Source organism: Parasteatoda tepidariorum, chromosome 1 (assembly GCF_982258835.1).
Source record: "Parasteatoda tepidariorum strain Cologne lab strain chromosome 1, Ptep-v5.0, whole genome shotgun sequence".
NCBI classification, from domain to species: domain Eukaryota; kingdom Metazoa; phylum Arthropoda; class Arachnida; order Araneae; family Theridiidae; genus Parasteatoda; species Parasteatoda tepidariorum.
In genome coordinates, this window is record NC_141755.1 from 85,750,604 (window position 1) to 85,776,269 (window position 25,666).

Below are 25,666 nucleotides of genomic sequence, written 5' to 3' on the forward strand. Positions count from 1 at the left end.
AACTATTAATTTTTATTTTCATAATTTCTTACATTTTACTACCAGCATAGAATGATCATGATGTCAATCCAGGATCAAAATTACATAATTTATTAGCTCTTATAAATACTAGGAACCCTGGAAAAGCCAAAGAGAGTAGTACTTTTCATACAAATTTTAGAACAATTCTGCAAACGATTAACCTGAAAAAAACCCATCTTAAAATTATGGTAACATTAATTAGCTAATGAAGTCTAAATTATATAAATCTAATTTTTCTTAGAATTTGTCTGCACCAAGGTTCAATTTTCATAGAGTTATTAAAATAATATGTACAAAATACTCCTTGTTTAATAATTTCTTGTATTAAATTTTTTTTATTGAATATAGCTATATTTGTTGTTTGGCAATAAGATTTACACAGTTGTATGGGGTGAAATTATCTGTCCCACCGAAGCAGGACGAGTAAACATAAAAAATAGAAATTAATCAATCAATCAATCGCCACTTTTTATCATTAAAAATTCACCCTGTTTGCATTTTATTTTATTTTTTATTAACTATGGAATTTTATCAATATTTTTAATAATATTTTAAAATTTTTATTTTAAGCTTTCTTCTTAAAATTTTTCTCTAACTTAAATGTACCTTGTAATATTTACCATATTTTAAAAAATGCTTCAAAAGGAATACCTTAAATCATTTTCATCTATTTTCTTAAAAGTATTGCTGAAAATTTTCAATATTTGAAAAAGTGGTTACAGTTAAACATTTAATAACTAGAAATTTGTAGGAAATTTTCTTATATTTGCCCTTTACTCAGTTGGATGATAAGTATAATGGTTATATGACTGGTAATGTGACTTAATTAATAAATTATATTCTGTTTTTGTAATTTTTAAGCAAAATATTGTTGGTGGTTGCAAGCAAACAGATTTGTCTCAAAAACATATAAATTGTTACTAATCAAATTATTAATTCTGCAAAAAAACTAATTAACTGTCAATACATCATTAACTGTGTTTAAATATTTGCAGCAACAATAACAAGAAGAAGACCCTATTATGGATAAAACAAAGTGTTTTATTGAAAATGTTTCATTGCATGCCAATGAAGAAGTTACTGTACAGATTCATTATATACAAGACCCGAACTGAAAGCAGCAATGCCCAACAACCACACATGTTAACAATCATCTCATTACCATTCCTAAACAAAGGTCAATCATAACTTTTGTAAAAATGTATTCTCTGAAATTTTTACAAGGATATATATATATATTGTAAATAAAAACAATTATCTTGTCTTGTAATGAGTTCTCTTTGATCTCTTGAATTAAGCCTTTATGTCACAATACAGAAGATTGCTCCTGATAAGTGGATGCTAAATTTTTAGCATTTTGTATTTCTTCATATTTACAATAATCTTGGAGGAACACAGAGGCTAAATTTGCAAGCCTTGGATTTGAGCTGCCTTTACACCTTAGCATAAAGTCTATCACTGGAGCAGTTACAATATCTACAAAATTATAGAACTAAGTAATAATAAATACTAAACAATAGTAGCATGTATTTAAGTTTTAAAAATAGAAAGTCGCTTGAAAGAACTAAGGTTGAATTTTTAGTACAATTTTCTAAAATAATAAATACCGTATATTCTGGCGTATAACGCGCACTTTTAATACAAAAAATACCATTGGAATTTACGGGTGCGCGGTATACGCCGAATATGAAAAATTATAGATTAAAAAAATTTAAATATAGAAAAATAATTTTATTTTAAAGAAATAACATACCTTTACCTATATACTTTGTTGATTTTCGTTATTACATAAATAGTTCATTATATTCCGTTATTTCTTCAGGCACGTCAGCACAATCTGTTTCGTCTTCATCTGTGTTACCTTCATCCATAAATAGACAGTCATCTTCTGATCCGTCCAGATTATTTGAAATGCTGCATTTTTTGAATGATTTTCTAACCATCTCAGGCTTAATTTCATCACATGTTTTTAATATCCATTCGCACACTGTTTCCAAACTTGCATGACGCATATGTCCTCCTTTCGTAAAGGTTTTCTCGCCCTCCAATATCCAAGTGTTCCACTGTTTCTTTAAATTGGCTTTAAAAGCAGCCGTCCAATGGCTGAACTAATGGTGTCAATCCGCCCGGAATAACTGTCATATCAGTGTTACATTCTTTCAACAATTTTTTTGTATTATCTGTAAGGTGGGACCTAAACATGTCCCACACTAAAAGGCTTTCTGGTTTTCTATAGATACTAGACGAGATATTGCACATGTACAATCCAAATTTTCGTACGCGTTATACGAAGAGTATACCTTAAAATTTAAAAAAAGCTATTAGGAATTACGGGTGCGCGTAATACGCCGGGGCGCGTTATGCGCCGGAATATACGGTAAATAGTCGTGCAAGAAAAACACCATCATAAGAGCAAATATATAATGTTAATCCAAAAACTATTCTTTCAATAGCAAGGAAAGTAAATTAAAAGAATAACACCTAGTTAATAAAAGTGAATTAATAAGTAATATTTAAACTTCAAAAAAATGCAGTAGATTTAAATTTACATTTAATTTTCAACCTAAACACAATTCTATACATAGATTTATGTATCTAAAAATATTTAAAGATAAACTACACTTATTTATTTTGTAAACTGTCAAACACTTTGAAAAATATATGTATACAAATTTTCTTGTTCTCACACTGATGATAAAGAAAAACCAGTTTTTAACCCTTATTCACTTTGAGGTGGACAACTAAAGTATTAAATATTTATTTTTTATTATTGTTCAAGATTCTTGTAGTATAACTTCAAATAAAATGGACTATTTCATAAAAACATACAAAACCAATAATGTTGTACAATTAACATTATTCTGAGTTTTTTCTTTTTTCACATTTTGTTTCTAATCAGTAAATTTTAACATGGTAAAAATGTTGTTGGGTACTTTAAAATGTGAGTTATAATAGCACATAATTGCAAAAAAGGAGGGAGAGAAAAATTAAGTGAACCAAAAAAAAGAAAATTAGGAATCAATGTCAGTAAACAGGGGGAAAGATATTCAGAAAAACTAGATTATACTATATTATTTATTTCAATATTGTTATTGAATTGAAAACATTAAAAAATTTAGTTTCTTAATAATCATTATGCTAACAGTTTGAAATTTTGAATTCTGTTTTTAAAATTATAAATTGTAAGAGGGATTCTGGTAAAGAAAAAAAAATTATAAGTTACCTGCTTTGCTTTCTGGACAGACTAAATACATCAGAGCAGTAGTTGCAGACATCACAGTTTCTTCATTTTTATGAGACAAACATGTTATTACTTTAGATACCCCACCTCTTTTGTGTATGAGCTGTTTGAAGTTTTTGTCTGTAGAAATAATGATGTTTTATTATATAATAATGATCATAGTTATATTAGATGAGAGAAATCAAGTTATTAAATGTTGTACGCACTTTTTTTTTTAAATAATAGAAATTAACTTACAAAATAAATATGTTTTTATGTAAAACCATGCTAAATTTTAGACATAATGAATCTTAATTTGAAATATGAAGTTTATTTTATGCAGATGGTTATCATAACAAATTACAAGATTTATTCTGATGTGGCAGTTATAGATTGCTCATACTATATAAGATTTGATTGTAGAGTTTATTGTATGCTGAAAACCAGCCATATATTAAGTCTAGAAAGGGTCGAGTGGTTAGCGTGCCTGACTGCAGAGCCGATGGTTGCGGGTTCGAATCCCGCTCAGAGCATAGATGTTTCTTTCTGTGTTCTATGTCCTTTCTCCGTTGTGTGAATGTGTCCCGTCCTATAAACGGGTTTGTGGTTGTGTGACGTGAGCGACGCTGCTTTGCCACAGGTGCCCACTGGGTAACGAGAAGAAAGTAGCAGTTCTGGCACTCCTGGCCAATGGGACAGTGCATCCCAAGTGCCCGCCATTAAAAAAAAAGTCTAGAAAGTTTACTTTGACTACATGAAAAGTGTCCCAGCATTGTTTATCAAAGTTTTTTTAATACACATTCTTAAAATAGCAATTCATTGAAAAAAACTAATGTTACTTAAAGCCAAAAAAAAAAAAAAAAAAATCACCAATTTTTTTATACTTCTTCATTTGAGGAAGGTAAAAGATACACTTTCAAGCATAACATTGTTCAAATATGTTTATTATTAATATCTATTATCTAATACATAAAAATTTTCTAAAATAGAAAAAAGAATGCACCTGGGGAAAAAAACAAACAAGAAACATAACATGTTCTTTCTTTTTTCCCCTCTCTTACCTAAAGCAAGATTACAGATTCCACCAACTGCAAATTCAACTAAGGTGTCATTATTACAACAAAGTTGATCTGAAAGAGAAATGTAAATTCAAATTTATCTTGAAACTTAAAATGATAAATATTGATCAAAAGAAACTGAAACATGATATAAATAGAAGAAAAAGAAATTCATATTTTAAAGTTAATAAAAGAATTTCTACTTTTATAAAGAATCCATAGTTATAATAATTGCAGCTACTTATTTATGTGAAGCACATTCCAAACAAGATCTTTGTGTTGATCTGTATAAACTAAACTCAGCGGCGCGACAGCCCAAGAGGGTCAAGGCCTACTGTGCCCATCTCAGTTTTCTTGACCTTCGGCTCTGGGGTGCAGGAGCAGACGTTCCGGTCAGGTGGTCAGCCGAACGCGGAACCCCCAGTGTTTAGTTCCCAAGCATGCTTGATGCTTGGTACTCATTTATCGACCCACTGAAGGGAGGAAAGGCTGAGTCAACTTTGCCCGGCCCGAGGATCGAGCCAGGGACCTGTGGCACGACAGCGCGAAGCGCTACCGCTCAGCCACCGGGCGTCTGATTTGTATAAAAGGAGTTGGAAATTGAAAGTATTATTTTTTTTTTGAATGGCAGGCACTGAAATTTGTTCGTTTCGCCTTAGAAGATGCTAGAGTTGTTACTCATTTTGCGTTACCCAGTGGGCACCTGTGAACCACTGGGTGAACCAAACCTGTGAACCAAAGTCACGGAGGCGAGTAACATTTCCCACGCCACAAACCGGTTGGGCTACATTCACTCATCACACACAAGAGAGAGAAACATCCACGCCCAGAGCGGAATTCGAACCAGCGGCCATTGGCTTCACAGTCAGGCGTGCTAACCACTCGGCCACCTGGCGGGTGGAAATTGAAACTAATATATCATTTAAACAAAATTCAAATTAAATTTGTTTCATGATGATTAAATGCAAACATTACTATACATCTAAGTGTTGATACATATAATTTTATTAAATTACTAAAAAAAAAATTTCATTAATGATTTACATTAAAAAAAATCCCAATTAACCCGTTTTAAGTAATATGTACCACATTTTAAATGAGCATAATGTGATAGGATTTCTAGATTTGCAGCGTCAAAACTGATCAAAGACTATTTTAGTAAATAAATATTATGTTGGAAGCTTTGTGTGGTAACATCTCCCAAAATATGATAGTTATGTTAAGTTTTCATATCAATTTCTAAATAAGATTATCATTAATATCGATATACATTTATTGAAATTATTATAACTATGATTTTTATAAATCTTTAGTGTGATGAAATAAATAAGTCAGCAATAACAAATGGATAGCATAAATATATTTTACCTAAGAACAAATCAACAATATTCAATTCATTAAAATGAATATAGTTTTCTGGATCATAAGCAAAATTTGCTAGGTTGGCTAAAACTTGTTCCTTTGCATCTAGAAAGAAAAAATATTATTTCAAAATTTAGCTACAGTAAGAATGCTGTTGTCCAGTTAACAGGATTGATAAAGGAGAACAGATTTTTTTTTCACCTTCTGAAAAAATTTTCTTTTACACAAATCCGTAATCTTCAGATATAGTTGGCAAGGTTTAGGACAAAATTACCACTTTTTAAACCGTCCTGTAAAAAACCTGTTAGTCTTAAACTATCCAAAACCTTTAATTCAAATTATGTCGCTAATTTTAAAAAAAATATTGTGTAAAATAAAATGTTAATTTTTGAACAAGAAACAGAATGAATGCAAGTTTTTGTTTTATTAAAAAAGTTTATAGTTATTTTTAATATTGCATTATTTATATCCTTATGCAAAAACATAATTTATCAGTATTAAATACTTATTTAAAGGATAAGGCATTCACTTTTGTTGTTCATTGAATTGTGGAACTTCAAAAGCTATAAATCTTTTCCTATTATATTATTTTCCTTTACTAAGTTAAAGCAAATTGTATAAAAAAGTATCAACTATCTTTTAATACATGTAATTATTATGTGTACAATGGTTAAACACATTGAATTTTTACCTTTTACCAATGTTCAAGGTTTTGGACACTTTAAAACAGTTTACAGGGGTCTGTCTAGGTTTTTCTGAGAAGTACCTATTTTGTGAAAATTAAAAAACCAACACAAAAATATGGATTTATAGTTTCTTACGGGATACAAAAATAAAATTTTAAGAAAAAGTATTTTGTGAAACTACCGTTTTCCCTAAAGTTGAATTTGTGAAGGTACCGCTAAACTGTAGTAAATTTGGCCTTGACAGACCCCTGGTTTAGGACAGTCAAACCCACATGTCCTAACCAAAGCCAGTTTAGGACATCCAAAACCCCAACCCTTCAGATTCTCTGGGAGAGGGTGAGAAAGAAGGTCAAAAATTGATGAATTGTTGGGCATAGTCTTAAAATCCAGAGATATTATTTCAGAATTTGAAAATTAAAATAAGGAGTTCATCTATTATGCTGATGAAATTGGACTCTTTAGTATTGTGTATCATTAGTAAAAAACATTAGTATCTATTTAAAAAAAAGTTTTATAGCTGTTATTAAAGTATTCCAACAATGTGGAATTTTTGTTATTTCAGTTCCAACCAGTCTGGATAATTAGCACACTACTGTACATTAGTACATACATCAACAACAAAAATCAAATTCCGGTTTAAAAACTGGGTTATTTCTTTATTAGTAACAATTTGCTTCAACTATAAGACAAAAATGCTATTTTAAAGTTGCAAAAATTTTAAAAAATGTGTATAGAAGTCAGGTCAACATGAGGATGGCTATGAGTTGTACCTTTCAAGTTGGTCCCCTTCTGTTATGTTTGGCCCAACAATCATTACAAAATATTTCCATATTGCCTACCACAATTTCAACCTACAGCTACAAACTGGTAATCAGAAAATTATGAAATTTTGCAGATGGCTTTATAGGTTTAAAGGAATTGTCCTCTATAAAAAAAGTAGTTCAAAATATAACAACCAAAGGGTCTGTTATTAATAAATGACACATTTAACATTATTTTATAATATATTCATATAATTTTTATTGAATTGAATAGTTTGAAATGTGATGATGATCACATTAAACTACCACCTGAAATAGTGAGATGATTTGTTCCACAATTAAGTTAAATGTAATTCCCCTCTCCCTACCTGTTTGCTCCAACAACAATCACCAAAACACTAAAGAGACTTTGAACTTTCAAAAACTTTAAAAAAATATGCAGAGCTTTGCCCATAAATGTTTATCAGATATACCTACTTTTCAAGTTTGTCTCTTACAGATATCTTCTTGCAGACAACTGCCCGGAAGTCTTCAAAATTTAGCAAATATTTCTGTTCAGGTAGCAATATGGAATTTATTTCTAAAACATATTGATAGTGTGTCCTGTAATATTGTTTTTAAGCTCAGGCATCAGGTTATCGCCAAGTCGAATCTCTCTCAATCAATCTTTAAGCCAAAAATTTTATAAATGGAGGTATAAAGATTAGAATTCAAGAAAGCAACAAAAAAAAAAACACTTTTGTATTAGAAAGTTTTTAATTACCAACTGACATCGACCGCGAGCGATTGGTAAAAATTTACATTATAGGGTAGCCTTATAATTTCATTAATTTTCCATGGTCTTACTGAAAACAGGAAAATAACTTAAAAGTGAGATTTTTCTAATAAATCAAAATAGAAATAATAGAAAAATTTCATGTACAGTGAAAGCTTTTAGGTTAAGTGCCTAATCCAATGGACACCCACTTCTACACTTTAACCCTTATTTAATTTATTATTTTAAACACAATTGTGAAAAGTGACAAAAAAAATTCACTTATTCTTCCAAAATGTATTTTATTCTATTTTATAACCGTCGTTGAACAGCCGACCCAATTTCATGGGTTTACGACTACTTACGTTCAACTCCGTAGCCTTGTAATTTTGAACCAATCCAGAAGACAAGGAAACTCCTGGATCAGTACCCCCAGAGGTATTGATTTGTTGTGGGAACATGGAGGACTTTGAGACTCGACAGATTTAACGTGCATCAGTCACCATTTACTACACGGGGAGTCTTCGGCCGGCGAGGATCGAACCCACGACCTCTTGGATATGGGCCCAGCGCCCTACCGACCAGGCTATCCCGGCCCTTGGTAATGATTTGTAAAACTTTGGAATAGTATTTAAAAACGACTGCTTCAGATGATTGTTAAATAGTCCGCTCTTTGGAGCGTAAAATGCGCAGTCTGCCAAATGTGAAGTGCAATTTATCTATTTTAGATTCCATAAGTCAGCTCCTCGAGAATCCTGAAATTTTCATATCGTACATAAAAGGTTAAAAGAAACTATTAGAGATCGATTAGTACACACGATTAAGAAAGGCGCAGATAAATGCGTAAATTATACCATCAGAAGAAGTATCTTGAAATTCAGTAACCAGCTCTCTCAAATAAGAAAATCTTTCCCTTGGATCATTCTTCCGCCGTTTAGCCATTAAAATAAAAATTTTAAAAAAATATAAAATGGTTTAAATAAGAACTAAACAATTAACATTCAAATAAATGTCAATATTTTTAGATTCAAACTCAATATTTCATCAGAAAATTACTTTAAAAAACGATATTCAGATCGAAGCATTGTAACCGATGAAACTTCTATTTGTTTACAAACACAACTTACAATTAAGCAGTTACAGTGAAAACTTGAATTAACTTTTGTTTTGTATTATTGTTTTTTAATTGATTCGGAAAGCTTTGTAATATTTCGCTAAGAAGTTTTCTCGAAAAGAATTAAAAAATAGTTTTTTATCAAAAATGTTTGAGATTTCGAAATTTTACAAAAATTTCGTAACAAAACCGAAACAAATTTCTGCTTATGTTTATTTTTGAGACGCGTAAACAAAGGCATAAATAACTGCTGGTTCTCAGGTTATCTTTATTAATGTACTAATAAGTTACTGTTGAATTGCACAAAAAAAAAGCATTTTCGTTCTATTCTGTATATGTTGAATTTGCTTTCTTCTTTCTATTAGCTAATACATAAAAATGGCGGAGAAAGGACAGTCTCAAAATCCTCAGGGTCAACCGCTTATGAAAATTGGATATTATATTTTAGGTGAAACACTTGGTGTTGGAACTTTCGGTAAAGTTAAAAGTAAGTACTTTGTTTCATTGTATTTTGAATTTCTAACACTTGTTCTTATAGTATAATTTCATTATATATGGTGTCGGGCCATGTGCGTTGTTAAATGTAAACAATGTCTGTCATCTATAAAATACAAGTTGAATTAATTTTAATTACTTATAATGGTTTCCAGTGTGTCAAATTTATTTATATTGTTTCTGCAAACATTTATTTCATTATTAAATTGTCCTATTTTTTTTTCCTTTTATAGCTGCGAAACATGAACTTACGGGACACAAGGTCGCTGTTAAAATACTTAACAGACAGAAAATCAAAAATTTGGACGTTGTTGGAAAAATACGACGAGAGATTCAGAATCTAAAACTTTTCCGCCACCCACATATTATCAAGTTGTGAGTATTGTTATTTAAGTTATGATTCATGTACATTGTATGTATGTAAAGGAATCAAAATTTTAAAAAAAAAAATTGTCTTTAGAAGAAATGAGGTTTCTTATTTTAATAATAACGTACAATTCGTTTAGTAATTTCGTGCTTGATAACCGCTTTTGTTTCTCCTTAAGCTCATAAGAACAGAAATGGAAACATGAAGTTGTGTAAATAATTTTTTAATTTTATTAATAATGTATAAAATCAACAATGTCAACTGATAATAAATAGCATATTAGGGTGACCTGGGGTAATTATTGATCAAAAAATGCAAACATCTATTTTGTGAAAAAACTATTCAAGATAGAATTTTAATATTTACTGGAAGTTTGAAGCTATATGAGATGAGTCCTATTCTACCTTCTTTTGTTTGAAAATCTAATTAGAATTTAAAAGATCTTAAATTTTTAGTGATCAGGAATTGCCCCTTCTCTTGATCATTTCCGGGGTAATTCTTGATCATTTCTGGGGTAATTACTGATCACCAGTTTTTATAGTAAATGGGCTGTTTAAAAATAACTAGACAATGGTAATTAACAAATAAGACATTAAGATCAAACAAATAAACCAAAAATATATGTTTAAACTGCTAATAAAACGTTTTATTTAAAAGCAGGAATAAAGATGAACTCTTCAGCTCTGGCAGCAGCTCTCACACTGAAATTTTCATTTTCAATCATTAAAAGAAATTCACTATTTTTGCTTTCTAGAAGCTTAGTATCCTTTTTAGGCTTATAATTTCTCACCATATTTATATTAGGCTAATTTATCAACTTAAAAATTATTCTAACAACATACATTCATAAAATTAAGATAGAAGCAAGGTAAGACAAGCTAGAAATGGTGCATATCAGAACACATTTGTCTTGTATACAGTTAAAAACAAATTTTGTGATTATAGTTAAAATATATTTTATAGTTGTTCCACTTAATAAATATGAACTGTTATTTAAGAAAAGAAAATTAACTATTTATTAGCTATTTTTTAAACTATTTATAAGAAGAAATGACAATGATCAGGAATTACCCCAGTGATCAATAATTACCCCATCTTTAGGGGGCAACATTTGATATAGTTTCCTATAATCAATTATAATGTTTACAGTAGATGTGAAACAATTAAACAAAAGCTTACACTATTTTTATATCAAAGAAAAAGAAAGTAACTCAAAATATTTATTATTAAGAGAAGGAGGGGGATCTTTGCAGAAATGTGCACATTTTGAAACCCATCTTTGAAATGGAAAATACAGAGAGCAGTTTAAAAGATACTTATTTTGTTAGATTAAACAAAAAACTATTATTAACTAAATGTAGTTATACTTTAGTAAAGTGTACAAGCATTCTTGTCCATGTCTCAAATTAAAAAAAAAATAATTTTTTTAAAATAAAACTTAGGTGATCATTATTTACCCCAGAAACAGAGTGATCGTGAATTACCCCGGGTCACCCTAATTGCTTTTGCAATGCATAATATGGTCACTATACTAAATGCAAAAATTTTCGAGTCTAAATATTTACTATCACTTTATTTTGTTTACAATAAATCGATATCATGCTTAAAATTTAAGCTGATTTCATTGGAAGTAATTTAAATACTAAAGGTTAATTTTATTATTGTCTTTGACTTAATTTTAACTTCTTTAATTTTGAATAAGAGCTGAATTAGATAATAAATGAATAAGAGCTTGATATAATCAAGCTCTTATTCATTTATGCATCTTATCTCTGCAGATGATAAATTATCTTGTTATCAAGTTCTTGAAAGAAATTGCCTGATTATACATTATTGCATTTTTGGTACTGTGTCATTTAAAATATGGTATCTAGTTATTGATTAAATTATTTGTGTATTTATTTGTATGTGAGTTGCAATGCACCAACTCCTATACATAATTAGGCATACACTATAGACTAAATTCATCCACCATAGATAGGAAATAAGCAGATTGCTTAAGAGCTTACAGAAGAGCTTATTATTATATTTCTAAGCTAGAATAAAATGTATATAAATATCCTAAACTAAAATACTATAGATAAAATTAAAAATGAATACTAGATGAATGGAGGTAGACATGCTAGTACATGAAAACCATAATGACAAAGCAAAGTCACTAAAACAGAGTATAGGTACTTTTTATGTTCATTATGATCTTAACATAATTCTCTTTATCAATACATAAAGAAATATCTAGTATTAAATGAATATTTTAAACAGTTTATAATAGCATTCTAGTTTAAATAATAGTTTTATTTCCAAGCCAAAAAATAAATAATTTTTAAATAAATAGAAATAAAGAAAAATAGAAATCTGAAAGAAAATAGAGATAATGAACTTTTTAAGGAATTAGAAAAACTGTAACATCTTTCATTATTTTGCATTAAGAAGTACAGTAGAACTTTATTTTATAATTATGTAAGAATCTGTTAAAATATAATCAATTTATAAATTATTGTATAATATTACAAATCAAAAATTATATTCATAAATACAAGCAGCAAACTAAATGCTCTTAAGTGTGAATACTGGAAGCAATGTTTACATAGTATAATTACTATAAGATATTTATTAATAAATATTTTTATTGGTAATTGTATTTTTGCATATACCTAATCATAAAATTTTAAATTATTATTTTGTTAAAATTTATTCAATTGGACTAAATTTAGTAAACTTAAAAATATTTATGACAAATTTTTACAAATTAGTGAATATTCATTTTTAAATCAGTGATTAATTTCAAAAAATTTAATTAAGTGTAATACAATTTTAAAGCTTTTTCAATGTTTGCACTAAAATTCATGCCGAAACTTACTTGTTTTATTTAAAAAATAAAGCTTAATATCAAATATAAATGTTACAGCTAAGGTTTTTTTTCTTTCTTTTTCACATTCAAAACCTAGTTCTTATTTTATTTTTAAATTCATCAATTTTCTTTAAAAAAAAAAAAAAAAAAAGAAATAAGGAAGAAAAAAAATTTTTAATATCAAAATGTACATCTAAGATATATAAACTAGTATGGGAGTTAACCTTTCTACTCCCATACTAGAAGATAATAGTATATAAGTCTTTAAAAAATTCCAATTGAATAAATTTTAACAAACTATTAATTTTTCTTGTTTTTGTTTATTACAACAAAATTTTTTCTTCTTAACAATAATCACTTTTTAAAAGATTTTACCATAACATTTGAATCATTTTACCATAACATTTGAGTTTTTCCCCCCCCCCTTCATTCATGTTTTATGGAAAGAGTCTGTGATGAATTTTAACTCGCAAAACTTGTGTATAGTCTTGGATATCAACTAGTACGGGAAATTAAAGTAACCAGTGCATATGCTAACAACATTGCCATCATCATGCTTTTGGTTGTAACCTCATGGCTGACAACTAGCTGTGGTAGCAGTATTTAATAATTTACTAAAAATTAATTGAACACCTGTAAAATATTTTTAAAAATATTTCACCAGCTGTCAAACTTTTTTTATTTATTAGTAAATTTTATTATTCCAAAAATAAAAATAAGTTTATTTTAATTCTTCAACTTTTATTTATTGAGTTTAAATATTTAATAACAAAATATTCCAACTCAAAAATCTAAAATTTTAACTCATTAAGTTGCTCTTTTAAAAATGTATAACATGCTAATAAATAATAATATAACATGCATTCCTAAAATGAATGTAATGATTATTCCTTCATATACTATTTCAAAAGTGTAATGTCAATTATTTTCTTCAGGTATCAAGTTATCAGCACTCCTACAGATATCTTCATGATTATGGAATATGTGTCAGGAGGAGAACTGTTTGATTACATTGTGAAGCATGGAAAAGTAAGTAACTGTTGTTAGATGTGAATTAGTCTCACTGTTTTAAAATAGAAACACATTTAGTTTACACATTTAACTTCAGAATTATTGTAAAGTAACTGTTCCCCCCCCCCTAAATGCTAAAACAGGGTGTGTAGCATTTTTCAAAAGTGCTTATTTTCGTTTTTTAGTCCCTAAAGGTGCTTTTTTTTATTGGATGTTTTTAAAAAGTGCTTAATTGTCCCTTTTTTCAAAATGAGATTTTTCCTTTACTATGTTAATTTTCGCCTCGAATTATGCAAAAAGACGTAGTTCATTTTGTTCTATTCACCGTTTTCACAATTAATTCAATCCCAATCTATTTTGGCGTATTGTTAGTCAGTAGCGTATGAAAGCATTCATTTTACAATGATTCAAAATTTAATGCTTTTTGACAGTTGTCAAAAACAATGCCAAAAGTTATTATTATTATTTTTTTTGACATGACGGCTAAAACAGGATAAATCTGTCAATTGTCAAAAACTTTCCAACCCTGCCTAATTATGATATTTTTTAAAGTGCTTAAAAATATTTTTTGAGTGCTTGAAAAGTGCTTATTTTTTGTTGAATAATTTCGCTACGCGTCCTGTAAAAGCATTTGTAGATATGTATAAGTAGCTATGTCTACATTATTAGTGAAGAAATTTTAATTAGAGACATTCTTGAACATTCTTCACTTCTTAAAACTTTTTTTAGTCTGTATGAGAAAGAAAACTCTACAATTGAACTCTTTTTTTGACATTTTTCCCTCCTTATATAAAAAAATTCGTTTAGCCTCTGTTCATAAATATAATAAGAGTTTGATGTTGCAATTATAGTGATAAGTTATACTTTTTCCTAAGATGTCATTTTTAGTATTGTTTTTCGATTGGTACATAAGAGATGGTAGCAAAGATCATAAAACATTTTATTGCCTACCTAAAAATTATGTGTTTTCATCTAGAACATTCTTCTGAACAGTTTAAAAAATGTTCTTTAATCTTTTAACTCTGAATTTTTTTTTTTTTTTTTAACTGAGTACAATAATTTTGAAACTCATATAATAAATTTTAGATTTATTTATTTTTTAAGTATGTTATACTTTCATTAATTAATTAATTTTGTTCCAGTTAAAAGAAGCTGAAGCCAGGCGCTTCTTTCAACAAATAATTTCAGGTGTTGATTATTGCCATCGACATATGGTCGTTCATAGAGATCTGAAACCAGAAAATCTTTTGCTTGATCAGAATTTGAATGTGAAAATAGCTGACTTTGGTAATTAGTTTTATGAAATCAAGTACAGAAAAAATGCTTGTAGAAACTATAAAAAAAATAAAAAAAGCATCACATGGTGATTTACCTGAGCTAATAATATTTTACTTCTCTTTTTTAAAGGGTTAAGCAATATGATGATGGATGGTGAGTTTCTTAGAACTAGCTGCGGATCACCAAATTATGCAGCTCCTGAAGTTATATCAGGAAAGTAAGAAAATTTAATTCTCTCAAGCTGTATATAAATCTGGAGGGGAAAAGATTAGTTCACTGTGGTTAAGAATTTGAGTAGACTGATTTTAAGTTCTTCCAGTTGAAATCATGAATATTGCATTGTAATTCTAAAATGAAATTCACGAACGGTTTGTTAAATGTCTTGTTATAATATTTTCAAAGATTTTGTTTCTGACTTCATACAAATTCCAAAGATGTTTTTTTTAATGAAAAATGCACTATGTTTTATTTGAATTTCTAAGGTTTTATATCCTAAAGAATCCTTTCCTTCAATTACAGAAATTACTTTTCAAGTACTAAACCAACCTCAAACTGAAATATTTAAAAATCATGCATTTTTCTTTCTATTTTAAATGTAAATTTTTCTGAAAAATTATGTGAGCTTATAAATGAAGTTAGTTATTAAATAAAATCAACTGAACTGGAATAAAAGTTTTTTTTTTTTTTTAAGCCGAAACTCATTTGTAAAAGTATAGAATAAAAATTATTATTATAGTAAATAAGAATATGGTGGCATGTAACTCTGGATTCCACACAGAGACTATTGACCTTCGTATGGGGATAGCATGTCTAAAAAGCATGTGTTAATTATTAAGTTTTTCTCTGATGTAGACATTTATAGTTTTACATCAACATGATTTAATTGACCATTGAATGATACTCAGTATAATTCGTGCATGGGATGGCTGTATTTAAAATATTTCAAGAATTAAATTTTACTTACTAAAATAAATTTTAAAACTTAAAATAAATTATGAATAAACTTTAAGTATGAAACTGTTATATCTATGGTATATTTAATATGACTTTTACTTTTGATATTTAATAATGATCACAGCATATTTCTGGTGGAACAGAAAGTTATAAATATTTCTATAATTCTAATGTCTAAAAATATCAAATTTGGTTGTACTTTGATTGTATTATATCTCTATATCTTGTTTAAAGGCTGTCTAAGTAACTTATTTAGTATTTCTTTTCCTAAAATTAATACACCCAATTTGAAATAAGCAAAGTACTTTAAAAACAAACTGTAAAAAAGTATCTCCATATGATATTTTTAAAAAGTTTTACAAAATTCTGTGATTTAAATAAACATCTATATTTGTGCTAGTATCTGTAAAAAGCTAAATATTAAACCTTTTTTTTTTTTTTTTAAATTCTAGTTTTCGATAATGACTTTTTTTCCCTTCATATAAAACCTTAGGCATGATCATTATTTCACTTTGAAAGATAATTGTAGCATATTTATGTATATATTTAAAAAAAAATTTGAACCAAAGTGTGATTTATCTTAAATGTATCACCATAAAGAAATTTGTTTACTCCTAAAGTACCATACTTTTTTCTTTTCTTTTTCATTACTAATAGTAACTCTGAGGTAAATAAAAATTTCTTTCCTGAATACTTTAGAAATTTGTGAATCAATTTCTTTTATTTGATGTAGGTTTTTACAGACTTGGAAATATTTAATTTAATATATTTTTGAATCTTAAAAAAAAAAAAATTGTTTTGTTGATATAAATAAAAAGTATTATTTTAATAAAAGCAAAGCATGCATATGATTTTATACAAAGCTATATTGAATGAAATAAAAATGGCACCCAAATTCATACAAATTTGACATAATATTTAACTTTTTCCACTTCAAGTACTATAATATATATTTTTTGAACTAATGTAAACATTAAATCATTTAAACTACCTAATACAATATTTTTATATTATTTCTAAAATTTTTTAACATAACATGGTTGCTAATTAGTACCAAGATATATAATTTTTTAAATTTTAGTGTGGTGACCTTCGATGTCTGTGGAGTGCTAAAGGTTAATTACTATTTCAAGTCTGTTATTACCCTCGTGATATGATTTTTTAAGTTTTTTAATAGAAAACATCTCAGTTTTTGTGAAAATTCCTAATCTGTAATTTTATACTATGTGAATTTTCATCTTTTGTTACATTCTATACGCAACACACCATATTTGCAGATTATATGCTGGGCCTGAGGTGGATATTTGGAGCTGTGGTGTTATTTTGTATGCCTTACTTTGTGGAACTGTAAGTTTGTCTGTGTGACTTACTTTTATTATATTAACTCGTTTTTCTTTGGAGGTAATAAAAGCTTACAATTTTTATTTTTGTAGTTGCCTTTTGATGATGAGCATGTTCCTACTCTGTTCAGAAAAATAAAATGTAAGTTAATTTACTTTTCTATGCTTACTTTCTTTAGATTCTCACATACTTTTTTCATGCTACGTTATCTATAATACATTTTTACTTGTACCTTCATTCCTATAAATGCTAAAAACCTTGTGAAAATGTTAAAAATATAGGTGATTAATGCCAATGAAATAATGATTTATATTTTGGCTTGTGTGATAAATTAATTTCAGATAATCGATCTAATGAAAGTTCTTATTTTTTTGAAGATGTCATTTCTATTTATGTGTATTTTTAGTCAATATTTAGTTCATATACATATATTTATGTTTGTATAAACTTGTGCATAAATATTTAATGAATAATTGATTTTGGTCAATCATGTGCATAGCTGCCAACTCTACTGGATTTACTAGTAAACTACTGAATTTTGCCAGTTTCTACTGGTATAATTAAAAATCTGGTCTTTGTACATTTTAGAAACTTCCCTAAAATTGATTAAATTTTTGAGAGAAAAAAAAAATCCCTATTAATATAGAATTGTTACTCAATTTGGTTGCTTGAATATTTTAATAAGTAATACTAATATATAATGAAGATAGCCTTGCAGTAATTAGTTTAAGGCTTTTTTTTTCTTTGCTCTGAAAGTTTCAATTTATTTTTTTATTCAGGACTCCCTTTTTAAATTATAAAATCTTATAACTATCAATAATGAATTACTTGTCCATGCTACTATTTAAAATTATGAGTTGACATAGTAAAAAAATACATTCAAAAATCATTTAATGTCAATCATAAAGGAAAAATATTGCAGACCATTTATAGTTATCTGTAATAAAGTTTTTGTATTTTGATGACAATAAAATTCCCTATATGTAAAATATTTAGTATATTCCGCAACAGTTATCATGAAATTTATATAATTGCATAAAATCTGCTGCATTTTTTCCCTATCCATGTTGGCAGCTATGTGTGTTTAATGGTGAGTAAAATATTTACAATCAAAATGTGAAATTTTTTTAGTTAATAGAAGTAAATCTTTGTAATCAAATTATTTTTAAATAATGAGTATCTAATGAATTTTATTATGTAGTTTAACTTAATAAATTTTTACAATAAAGTATGGATTTGAAATTTCAAAAATAAATAATTATTGTATTCATCAGTATAAAAATTACAGTGAAACCTTACATTATGGGCATTTTTTAATTCCCTGTGATTAATGAATAAACCCTTATTTACCCTCTCCACACAGTGATCTTATTGAAAGTTAGTATACATGTAACCAGGGTTGGCAGGTTTTTGACATGTGACAGTTTTTGACAGTTTAAACCATGGTTTAAACCGTCACGTCAAAAACCTCACTGTCAAAAATGTCAAAAACCTATATTCATATGTGAAATTTAATACATAAAATTTATATATTTTTTAAAGGATAATGTTTCTAAATATGTTCTAGAAAAAATAAATTTAAAAATTTGAAGAAACACTTATATTTTGAATAGTAACCAAAATCTTGTACTTTTGAAAACTCACATCTTTTGTTATATTATGTATTCATTTTCATGTGTTATTGAAAATCTGCAGTGATATTATTAAGAAATTTGTTTATAATCAAATTTAGTGTATAGTATAGATTACACTAAAAATTAGACATTTTTAAAGATAAACATTAGCAGTTTTGTACATTAGACATCTTCTTTTAAAGAAATTTTTTTTTTTAATATTCTTTTAAATCTTCTTAATAATCTTTTTAACATAAGACAATACAAATTTAAGTGCTTTCTGTTAAATACACAGAGTAGTTAGTGTCGATTTACAGTATATTCAGCCTATTCATTTACTATGCTGAAAATTTAGTTTATCCAAATACTTGTGAATTTCATTTTGCTGAATACGATATAGTTTTGTTGAATATCTAAATATTCAGCTGTTGAATAATTGCTTCTTGCTTTCAAGATATGCATTATTTGTATTCTTAATACAAGTGGAGAAAAAAAATTGTTTTAAAAAGATAAATGTAATAATTATAAATAAATATAATAAACAATATGAATTATATTTATCATTATTCATAAATATAACTACTTTTAAATTCAAATTAACATACTGGATAATAAAGATATTCGGTATAACATTAAAAAAAATTTTTTTTATACACTTGTATCTTATATCAAGTTTGTATTTATACAACATAACTTGTAAGTTCCTTATAAATATTAGTTATATGTTCCTTATATGTCAAAAATGCATAGTAATAAACTTTTAATTTTCTTAAGTATCAAAAAGAAAGAAAATTTTTTTTAAATATAAATATTTAAACAATTTTTGTGCAAAATTTTTCTGCACATGCATTTGAATATAAATTTCTGAGATTTTAAATCTGTTATTTTACCTTAATTTTAATTAAAAAATATTTTAAAACCTGCTGATTACCTATAGTATAATTAAATTTCAATATAATGCATGGCAACTGTTGGTAGTTTTGAAGTTTATATATTTTCTTGGCAAACTTCAGTTTTTGACATTTTTGACGGGTTTTTGATGGTTTAAACCAGTATTATACCCTTGTCATGTCAAAAACCACTTTTTGACGTCAAAAACCCAACCCTGCATGTAACAGCATCATCCAGTTGCAAAAATGATTAATATTAGATTGAAACATTATTTTTCTTAAAATACATGTAAAATACTTTGTAACAAATTTTAATCTATCTATTCAATAATTTCAGCTGGAATATTTCCCATTCCTGATTATTTAAACAAATCTGTAGTCAATCTATTAGTATACATGTTGCAAGTCGATCCTATGAAAAGAGCTTCTATGAATGATATCAAGTAAAACTTTTTCTTTATTGTTCATTAATTTATATTTTATCCCTTTTTCCTTATCATATTTTTTTTCGCAAATTCATTTGTAATTATAAATTATTTTTTTTTTCATATGATTTTAAAATTAATGGGGAAGAAAAGCAATAACATATTTAACTAAACTATGTTATTTAAAAGTAAATACTTCAAAAGCTTATAAAAATGTAATAAAATATGCATATAATGACGTTTGTTAATAATGTTTTAGAGAGCATGACTGGTTCAAGAAAGATCTTCCTGTATACTTGTTTCCTGCCGCCAATGATCAAGACACATCTCTAATCAACACGAGTGCCCTAATGGAAGTTTGTGAGGTACATGAGTCTGGTTTTATTAATATTTGATTTAAATAAGTAAGATGCTGAATGAAAAGTTTTGTATTGAACCCTGCTCTGTCCTTAGTCAGGAGTTTTTATTAATGCGGTTTTGTTTAACCTTTTAGCTGATTTCTTACTTGGGCAATAATATACAAAAATTTATGCGTTAAGTACAGTTGAATAATCTGAGGAAAACTGGTTTTTTGTGCCGAAAAGCAAGCAGTTTTTACTCGAAACTAAGTTTGGGGTTGACAGATAAAGAGTTGAATTGGATGTCTGATTAACCCATTTCAGGCCAAGCATATAAATTTTTGTAAAATTTGATAATATTTTCATTGAAATTACACTCGATTCGACACAAAAAGTTGTGCCTGAAAAATGATATTTTTTTTAAGAAATAAAATGGTTCATATAATGGTAAAATTGTGCAATAGCTAAATCCTTAGGTTGAACACTAGTTTTTTGTTGTTGTTAAATTCGTTTTTTATATATTTTATTTACAGAACAACTTAACCGAAAATGTTTACTCCAATTGAATTAATGATATTTTATGGATGTCTTCCGAACCGTTGACTTGACAATTGCAAAAAAATATACATCACAGTCTTTGTTAAAAAAATATTTATTGAAATGGTGCGTTTACACATCTTTGGCTGAAAGTGAGTTTATAAGAGCTGATGTGTGGTTTTTCCATTTATTAATAAGTAATGTAAAGAATAGTCATCAATCTGTTGTACTAATTTGTTATGTTGTCATCATAATACAAATACTTTATTGCACATTTTCTTGGTCATTATTGCTACCAAAAAATTATTTGTGTGATTTTTTTCCAACTCATTATTATATCTCAACTTTTATTTTATTATGGCAATAATAGTTTTATTACTGCAAAAATTATAATAATAATAAACCGTACCCAAAGTTTATATTTTATCATTGGTCACTTTCACAACTAAGGAAATAAGGGGGGCTTAGGAAGGGGTCAAAATATGTCCCTCATTTAGAAATTCTTTGGAAAATACTTTCATCAAAAATTTAAATTTTTCCCACAAAGCAGTACTCAAAAGGGAAAGACTGGGACGATTGTTGCAGGTCAGAGCTGCTATTCCATATGAAATGTCTAAATTTTTTTAATGTAATTTAAGAAAAGAATTATTGGGAGTTCCTTTTTGTGTATATAAAATAAATTATATAAACTGGTAAGTTTTTAATTGCAACTATAAGCAAGATATGTAGGTTTTAACATTGATTATTTGTGAATATTGTGGTTGTCCCACCTCCAAATACGGTGGATAATCAGAAGTATACTTTATGGTATACCGTGTTTCGGTCAAGTTTATATAAAGTTTTTACAGCTTTACATAGGATCTCATTAAATTATTTTTTGGAAACTTTTTTTAAGACTAGACTCCTATTCATGGGCATGACAGAAAAAGAATGGTTTGAAGAGTTAACATATTTGATACTGACTTTTTTCTCTATTTATTCTACTGTTTATGTTTCAAGTAACAGTTTATTTGTTAAATTTTGATTCTATGTTCAGGGGTCTGTTTATAAAAAATTTGGGTCCGTTAAAAGTGATACATAACTAAGTTGTGTTATTTAAACTAGGTCAATTGAAATTACAGTAGAGAACCGATTATCCGGAACGATCGGGACCATCACGATTCTGGATAACTGATTTTTCCGGTTTTCTGAATCGCTACAAAATGCCGTTTTTTTTTTAATGTTTATGAAACGAAAGTAAAAAATTTTTTTGAAATAGTTTTAAAAATAATAAAAAATGATAAATAATGCACTTAAGTTTAAATAAGGAAAGAAATTATGAAATGAAAATTATATACTGGCTTATATATGTTATTAATGTTATTATTAACATTAATAACATATATAAGCTATTTGTGCTTATGTGAGATTCGTCTACAAACGGCTTTTGATCCGTCCTCTAAATCAGTTCTCTCGTCAACTCGATACGCCATACTCTAAATAACAAAATTGGCTCAAAATCTTACAGGAAGAAAATTAATTTACGGTTCCGAATTTCATTCCGGTTATCTGGTTTTCCGGTTTTCTGATTTCCGGATAAGAGGTTCTGCACTGTATTAAAAATGTGAGTGATTTTGTTTCCATTATTCGTCCAAAATGAATGTTCTGCTTTGAGCAGTATAGGCTAAATACCAATTATTTGTATGTTAAATCTCTAATTTCGTAGCAGCAATTGTTGAGCAGAATCTTGTATCTGTTTACAATTTAAAAACTTCTTAAAAAGGGTTTTAGCAATTTTTGCAATAACAGGATCCTATTTGCACAAATTCACAAAAACAGGGACCCTGGTTGAAAGAATGTGACTTAACGCTTAATTTATATTCACAGATTATGGGTAGTTTTTTCACAATTTTACAGAATGTACCTACAATTTTAGCTTTTATAAAATGTCTGGACAGACCCCTGATGTTGGTTTTAAATCATAATCTAAAAAAAGTTGTCTTTTGATATATTTAGAAACTGTCTGTGCGTGAGAGTGAAGTGCACAGTGCTCTTCTGAGTGGGGACCCACACGACCAATTGGCAATCGCATATCACTTGATTTTAGACAACAAGAGAATTGAAGATGAGACATCCAAGTATGAGAAAAATAGTTTCTACTGGGCTTCTAGTCCACCTCCCACCACAACCGATATCAGTGTGAGTTTTCTTCCTTTATGTGTCATTCTGTTTAATTTAATGAACACATGTCTTTTTCTATTTTTAGTGTTTTTCTTTAATATTGTTGTACTGTTTTAATTCATAATGGGTCATTAATTCCTGAACTTCACAGACAAATAAATTTAGTTAATACATTCTTGCCAACTTTTACGCATTTGGCTTAAAATTTTATTTCTATATTTAAAGTGGTAGCAAAATGTATGCTTTCTATATATTCCTTGCATTTATAAACTTAATTTATAATCTTTCTGACCACTGCTATTTTTCAGAAAAGTTAAACATATTGTAATATGTAATACTGTCGAGGTAGTTCGCATAAGCTTTCTCAAATTACAGCGTTTGTGTCAACCTAAAATTGTAATTTAATTTCCATTTTACTACCAGTGGGGAAAATCATCCTCGAAAAGATTAAAAGTTGGTAGGTATGTAAATATTATAAATTCTAGAAAAACATTTTTCATGTTTTTTTTTTCGACATCATATTTAGAAAGAAGAAAAAATAAGGTTAATTTATGAATATCAAAACTTTTTAACTGATCCATGGTTATGATAAATTGTCTCAAAATCATGCTAATTAAATCCATAACTTTATTTTCTTTCAGGTTATAATATTTGTTATTTTTTATTAAGCTGCTTTGTAGTCTTGGTAATTTTATAATAAGCTTTCTTATAACCGGATTTGGATCTGTAGTATTTTTGTTTATCCCTGATATCACAAATAACTCTGTATTATATATAATATTCATATCTGATTCATAGATAGATAATATAGACGCACACCGTGCCTGGACACATTTGTGGTGATTTCAATTTTGCAGATACTATTTTTAATATTTAAAAAAAAGCATCCATGCACGCAAAGGAAAAAGTTTGCAGTGGGGGGGGGGATACGAGGCAGACGACATAATCATGATTTAGGCAAGGTAGAAGAAAGTCAGTGTTCAGTTGTACGCATGCTGCTCCCAAAAAGGCAAAGATATAACTGCCACTTTAACCCAAAGATTAGTGATCCTATAGTTAGAGGTCGAGACTACAATCAGCTAGTTCTTTTAAGACTGAACTCGACTATTGCTTTGCAATGAAAATAAACGGTTACAGTAAGAAATATTTTAATGCAATTTAATTTGAAGCGAAATTACTAATATTATTTTATATGATAATTACTTTATATGAATACACAGGGTGGCCACCCACCTGGAAAACCTTGAAAACCTGGAATTATCAGGGAATTTTTTTATACTGGAAAAAACCTGGAAATATCAGGGAAATTTAGATAAAAACCTGGAAAAATCAGGGAATTTTAAAAAAAAACTGGAAATTTTTTTCTTTGATAATTTTTTTAATTTTACTAATTTAAATTATTTGCTAATTTTCTTAATTTAAATTATTTCGTCCATTATCCCATTTTTTTTAAACGGCAAACAGTTGAAATATCATCAACTTTGCTTGCATCATGCTTGATACTTTGCTTGCATCAAAACTTGCTCCATTACAGTGTTAAGCTGGAAGGCCACATAAAATTCTCCCACTGTTGCTAAACGAATGTAGAAACCTTTGACCGCTATGGGACTGTGCAATTTAGATAAGATTCTGGTGGAGGTGGAAAAAGGGATTAGGATATTAGCTTCTGTTTTTAAATTCTGTCCTTGGGCTGAATCCATTTATGGCTCAAGTTTGTTCTGATGCTTTGGTGGTAATTTTTTTTTTCTATTTTGACAAAATGTTTTTATATTTTTAACTTCATAAAATTCTCCAAAAATTAGTTGGTTATAATTTAATAATAATAGATTTTGTATTGCACTCTTTTTCTGAGAGCTTTTCTACTCCCATTCAAAGAAATTCGTGAATTATTTTTTCTCAGCAAACCAACCAATCTCTCATTTTTTTGCAATCGCTAACAGCAATGTTTGTCGACAAATCGTTACAATTGTTGCATTAATGCTAATTTTTTTTATTTCATTTTAACCTTTTATAACATTTTAATTTTAAAAGAAAGATTTTTTAAAAACCAACTATATATTAATATTTAATTTTACTCCTTTGTTGGTCAATGTATGATTTTTGATTCAAAATTTTGTACCAAAGCATTAAAAAATAAATAATAAATCTAGCCAAATTGTCAAAATAATTTTTTTTTTCAAGATGATATGTTAAAAAAATAACATTTTGAATAAAATATTTTATAATATGGACACTTTTCTTGTGCACATCCTACGCTTTATACGAAAAAAGAAATAAAAACCTGGAAATTTTAAGATTTTTATCTGGAAAACCTGGAAAAATCAGGGAAATTTGAAATCTGATTTGAGTGGCCACCCTGATACAGTTCTTAAATTTCCTATTTATGTATAACTATTAATTAATATTAATCTTTCTCTAATGTCCTTAATG

At 27.8% G+C, this 25,666-nt stretch overlaps 3 protein-coding genes across 8 annotated transcripts in view; 2 read left to right on the forward strand and 1 right to left on the reverse strand.

Moving 5' to 3' along the window:
- LOC107450057 (sushi, von Willebrand factor type A, EGF and pentraxin domain-containing protein 1) overlaps positions 1-1,291 on the forward strand; it is a 130,083-nt gene extending 128,792 nt beyond the window's left edge. For both annotated transcript variants that reach the window (XR_011636554.2, XM_043039731.3), the window contains exon 42: positions 1,017-1,291. Coding sequence is in view for 1 of the 2 variants with exons in the window: in XM_043039731.3 (XP_042895665.2) it covers positions 1,017-1,051 (35 nt within the window). In the remaining variant the exon portion in view is untranslated. The remainder of the gene's footprint in view (positions 1-1,016) is intronic.
- On the reverse strand, positions 1-8,993 carry LOC107450060 (armadillo repeat-containing protein 7). 3 transcript variants are annotated; one of them, XM_087168274.1, is made up of 5 exons: positions 8,681-8,939; positions 5,668-5,766; positions 4,303-4,371; positions 3,245-3,382; positions 1-182 (listed from the first exon to the last, which is right to left on the reverse strand). In XM_087168274.1, exons 1-5 carry the CDS (start codon positions 8,802-8,804, stop codon positions 178-180), a joined length of 435 nt encoding a protein of 144 aa, XP_087024400.1. In that variant the 5' UTR covers positions 8,805-8,939; the 3' UTR covers positions 1-177. The 3 variants fall into 3 exon arrangements, with proteins under 3 accessions (XP_087024400.1, XP_015921252.2, XP_042895668.1); XM_016065766.4 differs by lacking the exon at positions 1-182 and adding an exon at positions 1,042-1,497 and having other exon boundaries at positions 8,717-8,993; XM_043039734.3 differs by lacking the exon at positions 1-182 and adding an exon at positions 1,042-1,497.
- AMPKalpha (AMP-activated protein kinase alpha subunit) overlaps positions 8,994-25,666 on the forward strand; it is a 22,425-nt gene continuing 5,752 nt past the window's right edge. Inside the window, exons 1-11 of one of the 3 annotated variants that reach the window (XM_016065764.4) lie at positions 8,994-9,237; positions 9,342-9,463; positions 9,705-9,846; positions 13,625-13,718; positions 14,843-14,987; positions 15,108-15,195; positions 17,210-17,279; positions 17,366-17,414; positions 20,114-20,219; positions 20,461-20,566; positions 23,072-23,254. In XM_016065764.4, coding sequence (XP_015921250.1) covers positions 9,355-9,463; positions 9,705-9,846; positions 13,625-13,718; positions 14,843-14,987; positions 15,108-15,195; positions 17,210-17,279; positions 17,366-17,414; positions 20,114-20,219; positions 20,461-20,566; positions 23,072-23,254 — 1,092 coding nt within the window. In that variant the 5' untranslated portion in view covers positions 8,994-9,237; positions 9,342-9,354. Of the gene's footprint in view, positions 9,464-9,704; positions 9,847-13,624; positions 13,719-14,842; positions 14,988-15,107; positions 15,196-17,209; positions 17,280-17,365; positions 17,415-20,113; positions 20,220-20,460; positions 20,567-23,071; positions 23,255-25,666 lie in introns of all 3 variants that reach the window. The other 2 variants (XM_016065762.4, XM_016065765.4) reach the window with 2 other exon arrangements.

What these genes read in the sequence shown, in the direction of transcription:
- LOC107450060 (XM_043039734.3), bottom strand. Translation starts at nt 8,804, where the DNA reads ATGGCTAAACGGCGGAAGAATGATCCAAGGGAAAGATTTTCTTATTTG. An exon ending in TATCTGCGCCTTTCTTAATC is followed by an intron (nt 5,767 to 8,680) that starts GTGTGTACTAAT and finishes TTTTCTTTCTAG; the next exon opens with ATGCAAAGGAACAAGTTTTA. An exon ending in TATTGTTGATTTGTTCTTAG is followed by an intron (nt 4,372 to 5,667) that starts GTAAAATATATT and finishes TTTCTCTTTCAG; the next exon opens with ATCAACTTTGTTGTAATAAT.